Source organism: Lupinus angustifolius, chromosome LG02, assembly GCF_001865875.1.
Source record: "Lupinus angustifolius cultivar Tanjil chromosome LG02, LupAngTanjil_v1.0, whole genome shotgun sequence".
NCBI lineage: Eukaryota > Viridiplantae > Streptophyta > Magnoliopsida > Fabales > Fabaceae > Lupinus > Lupinus angustifolius.
In genome coordinates, this window is record NC_032010.1 from 12,875,202 (window position 1) to 12,882,275 (window position 7,074).

The 7,074-nt window shown below is 32.6% G+C and overlaps 1 protein-coding gene across 1 annotated transcript; it reads right to left on the reverse strand.

Annotated features, from left to right (window-relative positions):
* LOC109336119 (probable membrane-associated kinase regulator 6) lies at window positions 2,460-3,731 on the reverse strand. Its single transcript, XM_019572522.1, has 3 exons — window positions 3,536-3,731; window positions 2,965-3,490; window positions 2,460-2,740 (listed from the first exon to the last, which is right to left on the reverse strand). The coding sequence occupies exons 1-3, from the start codon at window positions 3,611-3,613 to the stop codon at window positions 2,733-2,735; spliced, it is 612 nt and encodes a 203-aa protein (XP_019428067.1). The 5' UTR covers window positions 3,614-3,731; the 3' UTR covers window positions 2,460-2,732.

Sequence of the window (7,074 nt, forward strand, 5' to 3'; positions counted from 1 at the left end):
GCAAATAACATTTCATATGGTGTTTTACCTTTTAAAATTGTGTTTGGTGTACATTTGATCAAATAGTCTGCTGTCAACATACTCTCTTCCCAAAATCAATTGGCAAATTACCTTGGAACCATAAATCTCATGCAACATTGAGAATATGACGATGTTTGCGTTCATCCCTCCCATTTTGTTGAGGTGTCCTTCTACATGAAGTTTAAAACACTATCTCATAATCTAGAAAATAATTTCTCATGCAAATGAATTTTGTTCCATTATCACTTCTCACAATTTTAACTTGTTTGCTATATTGATTTTCTACCATAGAAAAAAAATTTGTCAGCACTTTGGTGACTTGTTTCTTATCAATTAGAAAATAGATTCATATTGCATGTGAAACATAGAGAACCAAACAAACGGATGTCCTAATATGTTGTACCATAGTTCTAGCTCATTCCTTCCTTCAACTTTACATACCATCTTTGTTAGGGCTTCTCGAAAAAGATAGAGTTCATTCCTTCGTTCACCCGAACCAATCAGAATCTTCGAGGTTCGGTTTCTATAACACATAGATCACTAGTAAACTGAACATTACAGTTTGAGTCATCTGACTATTGTGATATAGAAATGAGTTGCATTTAAACTGAGGTACATAAAGTATATGTTCAAGATTTAAATTATCATAAATTTTACTGTTCCTTCCTTAGTAGAGATGGCAATGTGTCCTTTGGAAGTCCAACAGGACATCTAGACATGTCCCTCACGTTACACATTTGTTGCAAATCCGTTGTCATGTGATTCGATGCCCCACTATTAAGTATCCAAGGTGAAGACTTTTTCTTTTGAGCATATTCGGTTCTTGAATATATCACATAACCTTCCCCTTCAATCATCATGTGTGTCATATACATTTTCTCAAAAGTTTTTTTGTTGGTTAGCTATGATACCATGTAATGAAATTGATTCAAATATTTTATTCGTCAATACTGTATTGTTTATATATACAAAAATTGTTCCTAAAATCTAAACAAATATGTTTACATATTACCTTCATATTTGATTTTAAGATAATAACACCCTAATCAAATTTGTTTACATATCACATTCAAATTTGATTTTAGGATACTGACAACCTAATCAATCTAAATAAATCTGTTTACATGAATTTCGTTTGTTATTACCGCATTAGTTAACCACGTAGTCAACATGTAAATGCACATGTACTATTTTTGTTCTTTTATATATATATATATATATATATATATATATAATGACTCTCAGAATTATTATTATTATGAGAAATGAGAACAACATTAATATGAATCATTTAATCTTATTTGATTAAGAGTGAATCAAATGAGAATGATTTTCATATAAAATCTGTAAGAACGATGTGGCGATAGCTGCATATGCATCAAGCTACAATTGTGGTGTGATATTAAATCACATTGTGGTCACATGGGACCATAGTGCACCTATGCTGCATTGCATTTGGGTGGCATTGAAATGAAAAACATTTTTAATTACAAAATTTTCACACTGCAACTACTATAATTTGCATTGCAACTGACATAATAACTGTAATCACAACCGTGAGCTTAATCTAATCTGCATACAAACACTTTGGTAAGTATAACCTTTCCTTATGTTTGTTTCATTATTCCTGGCTATTAATTATTAGTGTAGAGAATATAACATTTTTAAATACACAGTGTCCTGGTTGTTTGTTGCTGCAAGGAGGAGATTCTGACAAGGGAGAAATTGGATAAGATAGTGAATACTTACTTGGCAGCTAGAGTCACTCCTGAATGAAGTGACACCCTGATCTCTGTGAAACACGTTATGTCTTGATACCTTGTCTCCATAAACACAAAAAAGTATGTTCTTTGGTCTTCTTTATTAGATGCTACCTAGTATTATATATGTAAAATCAAGGTTTATATTGTGGTCTGTAACCGCAATTGGGATAAATAATTAAATATGGTGGTTTTGGTTGTTTTTTTATAATCAGATGGCTGCAAGTTGCAACTGCAACAACTATTGGAGTCTAATTAATTACATTATATTACAATATACTCCAATATCAACCATGGTCATGGATGGGAATAATCTCAATTATTAAATATGGATTGTGATACGTGACAAAAAAATCTTTACAATCATGATTTTAAGTTACTTTTCAAAAAAATAACAAATTATTTTTCTCCTCATATTCTAGGAGCTAGACTCTCCGGTCTTGGAGAGGAGCTAGACTCTCCGGTCTTGGAGAGGAGCTGAACTCCGGGATCACATCTGTATTAAAACCTTGGATTTGGGTTCTCTTTCACAATCTTATCAGGGCTCATAAATTGGACATCCTGTTTATTTTTTCTTGCAGAGATTGTGTCCTAGAGACAGTTTACTATGAAACTTCCATCTACATATTATTCATATTCAGAGTAATAAACAAAAAAGATGGAAGATAAAAAATTGTCTAGGCAAATATAAAAAACATATTTATCTTATCTATACAAAACCAAGGAGCAAAAGGATCCAACATTTTCAGAAATTTGATATTTCAAATCCAACAGCTGGCATATACCAACACACACTGCTTGTTTCAACAGAGAAATATGAGTAATATTCAAGAGAGAAGATAGGAGTAACTCCACCACAAAAAAATTGAAATGCTTAATCAGCTACCATACACTTCTAGGAGTTCTTCACTTCCTTTTTCAATAATTCTCTTCTCTTTACATGTGAAAGGATCATTTTCCTGAAATGAGAAGAGGAGAAGGAAATTAACATTCCAAGGTTAACACAAATATAGTCACACATTCGACGTACACTTAAATTGAGAAAAAAATGTCAATTCAGGAAGCTCCCACCTAGTGCAGTATGAGAATGATAGATGTATATGATGCACATGACTTCCGGGTCACAAACAAACAACTTATGCACACAGACTTAAACTGAATAAAATTAAAAGCATGCATATACCTATTGATCTTTTGCAGTGGAGGACTGCTTCATAAATTGAATTCTCATGATCATGCAAATTACCAATAGGATGAGTTGGAATTGGTTTTGGAGATGCTGGCTGTGAACTGCTCATGCCTTTAACTTGCCAATCTGTCTTATCATAATCATCAACTCTCATACTTTTCCTTGAGTGCCTTACTTTATGGCGCAATCGATTGGCATACTTAAAAAATTCTAAGAAGGTTCGCCGCGTCGATTTTCTCCACTTTGTAAGGAAGCAGTGATGAACTTCCACATTTCTAGGAGAAACCGTGCTAGAAGAAAAGGAATAACTAAGTTTGGCTTGCACAGGATCTGCTGTATTGCAGGACTCTACTTTGAAAGGGTCATAAAACACAGGTCTAAGATGACCATCATAGAAAAGCTCATCAGCATGAACTAGAACAATAGGTGAGTGAGTAATAGATGGATCAAAATTAAAGCTTTGGTGTTCTGCCACTGAATTATCAGAGTTTATCTTAATGGAATTGAATTCTGATTTGGTACCATCATAGGAACTATAAACAAATTCTCTATGAGGATCCTCAAGGCCTTCCAAATTGGATTTAGAATTTGGTAACCAACTATATGAAAAACTATCACTGGCTAGAGGCACTATGGTTTGCATTTTTTTAAAGACTTATTATGCAAATAATGAATAATGATGAATCACATAAACTTAAATACCCCTATGGACAAATTGATGTTATTGGTAAGCTTATAGTAGTGACAAAACAATGGTGACCACAAGGAGAAAGTTTGTCCATTCTATTAAGGTCAAGTAGGGAACAAATGGAACAACATCAATGCAAAATTGTATTGACCTTAAGTAGTAAGTTTAGCTTGTTTTCTCATCTATTTTTTTATGCTTGTCTGCAACTTCTAATGGATAGACACAAGGTAAACATACAATTGAAAAAATGAGGATTTGAAAAGAATGAGTTTTCGTGAAGTTATTAATTAGCTTCATAACCTTTCTTATTTTGAGACTTTCTAGCACACCGAATAATAATTACCAAAAAATAAGAGCATGGTGAATGTCATGTTTAGTGGAGTTTAAGAATTTTTGACATATAAAGAGCATGATAAATGGCATAAATATGGTTTAGGATATAGAATATCTTTGATAGAAGATGTTCATAAAAAAATATCCTTAATTGAAGGCATGATAAAATGTTCATATTCACACAACAATTTTAAGAAAAATCCTAATTATTGAACACTAACCTAATACAATATTCTTATTATCAAAATTATGCAACATGACCAACAAAAAGCGTTGATTTAGTGGTGTAAGACCCTATTGGATCTCTAGATAGAACAAAAGATCAAATGTTTGATTCCTTAGAGTGACATTTGTTAGGAGCGGTAACCACACACCTAAAAATGATTAGTTCCTTACCCATGGAGTAAGGGAATAAATATCTTTAGTTATACAAAAAAAAAGTTATGCAACATGATAAGATTATAAGTAATATATGGAATGGACTACCCTACTATGTAAGTATGCAACTCAAAATTTGATTTACAGAATAAAAACCTTTCTTACTTTAAGTATATTTCAATGAACATTATGTTAAACATGGTATCCCATTGAGCAGTGAAGAAAAAGAATGCAAGAAAATGTAATGAAAAAGAATAGAAAAGATTTGAAAAATACCTTACTGCCTTTTCTTATTGATGAATCGTCTTAAACAATGAACTATACATATATATATAGTAAGATGAGGTGGTTAAACTAACTAAATTAACCACTTGAAGCCTAATTGACTTACCAGAAAAAGAAATGGGTCTAAAACAGGAAAGTGGCCCAACAGAAAATAACCAGAACTAAAGGCAATAAAGAGATAATAGTTTCTCAAGATTAAGTGTGTAAATAACTTCTATATCTCATCTCTCTTCTCCTTCAATTGACTTCCTTTTAACTGTAATAGCCCCTGCAAGTTGGGATGTGAATGTTTAACATCCCAAGCTTGGAATGCAGTCTCTAAAAAATAGAAGGAGATAGTGACTTGGTGAAAATATCAGCAATCTGAAATGTAGTAGGAATAGAGAGGCGGTGCAACAATCCAGCTTGAATTTTCTCCCTTATTGAATGACAATCAACTTTGATGTGTTTGGTCCTCTCATGGAAAATAGGGTTTGCTGCTATGTGAATGACTGGTTGGTTATAACAATAGAGCATTATTGGTTCTGAGTGATGAATATGCAAATCATGCATCAAATACTTTAACCATTGTGCTTCATAGGCAGCTAGGGCAATGACTTTGTATTCAGCTTCGACTGAGGACCTTGCTACAACTTGTTGCTCCTTACTTTTCCAAGAAATGTGAGTACTCCATAGATAAAAAAAGTAGCAAAAGACCAATATTCTTGAGTTAGGACAAGCTGCCCAATCTGAATCTGTGTACCCTTTTATCTTGAGATCTGAACCTTCAGGAAAGAAAACTCCAATATTGTTGGAGCCTTTGAGATATCTAAGGATTCTCTTAGCTCCCTCATAATGGGCATCAATAGGCAAAGATAAAAATTGGCTCAAGTGCCCTACTGAAAAACTAATATCTGGTCTAGTATGAGTTAAGTATAGAAGTTTACCCATAAGTCTCCTATAGATACTAGGATTAGGGATTGTGTGCCAGTTTCCATGATGATTAGTTTCTTTGCATATTCCATTTGAGTGGAGGAAGGCTTGCATGCTAATATTCCAGTTTCTTCTAATAGATCCATGATATATTTTCTCCAGTATAGTGAAATACCTTTGTTGGATCTGGCTATTTCCATTCTAGGAAATATTTCAGTTGGCCAAGGTCCTTTATACTGAATTCAGAGTTGAGAAACTCTTTTATATGGTTGATTTCTATTATGTCATTTTCTGCCATGACAAGATCATCCACATAGACAATGTCGCGCCCCGATTTTCGGCTGCATGACTCTGTTTAGAGTCGCCACTACATTTTATAGTTAAAAATGTAGAAAAATCTTTTAAGCCCAATTACCTGGGATTTTGGATTTTTGATATCCAGGTTCATAAGTCGGTTACAAGGTAGAGAATGTATTAGCACCCTACCTGCCCGCCTTAGGCGATACCCTTCACTAAAATATATGACTTTATTATTATTATTATTATTTTTTATTATTATTAAATTATCTGGTTAATTAATTAATTATTAAAAGAAACAAATTTATTTATTTTATTATTGTTATGCCCGACAAGATTGACCTTGGTCCTATGTATCTCTTTTAAGGGAATCAAGGCATACATAGTTCTTTAGGTAGAAAAAGGTTTGTTGGTTGAGGGTATTTTAATTAATGAGAATATATTTTTTTAGTCAAAAATATCTATTTTGCAAATTTTGTTTATTATTGAAAAAAGTTTTTATTTGGTTAATTTTTGTTATTTATTTAATTAAGAAAATGGAATTTAATTGATTTTGAGATTTAATCGATTTAAAAGAAGCAGCGTAGCGCGACCTTTCGAAGATGATATGAGAAAAAAGATGCATTCGGGGTGACCTTCTCTCCATCTTTGATTAAATCTCAAAATTATTTTATTTTTTGAGAAGTGTTTGTTATCATGTTTTATTTATAAATTAGTTATTGATATTATCCAAAAAAATATATTATTTATTTATTCAAAAAAAATATTTTTTATTTATAGACTAGTCTCTGTTAGATGTCATACAAAAAACTACATTTTTTTATTTGTTAAATGGTATTATAGTATGCAAATACAAATATAGACATAATACAAAAAAAGAAATAAAAGAAATAACCCTGTTTGATTATGTGTGGGAGAGAGTATGGAGCCTTACTGTACTTGGACCCGCGTGTAGGGGATTATCCGCATTCACTGTCGCAGGTATCTGGTGTGATGTTGCACACTACAACTGGGATGCATTTCACCTCCTGATTGGCTAGCTAAGAGTCAATGTGAAGATGGTGGAAGTATTCTGATCTAGTGGCTATGGTTCAAGGAGAAACTAGAACAAGCAGATTTTATAAAAAGTGAGTGATCAACAATGGATTTTTGATAACCTGAGTGAAGGAGGACCCCAGTTAGCATAACATTGTTAGGTATCAGTGGTTACA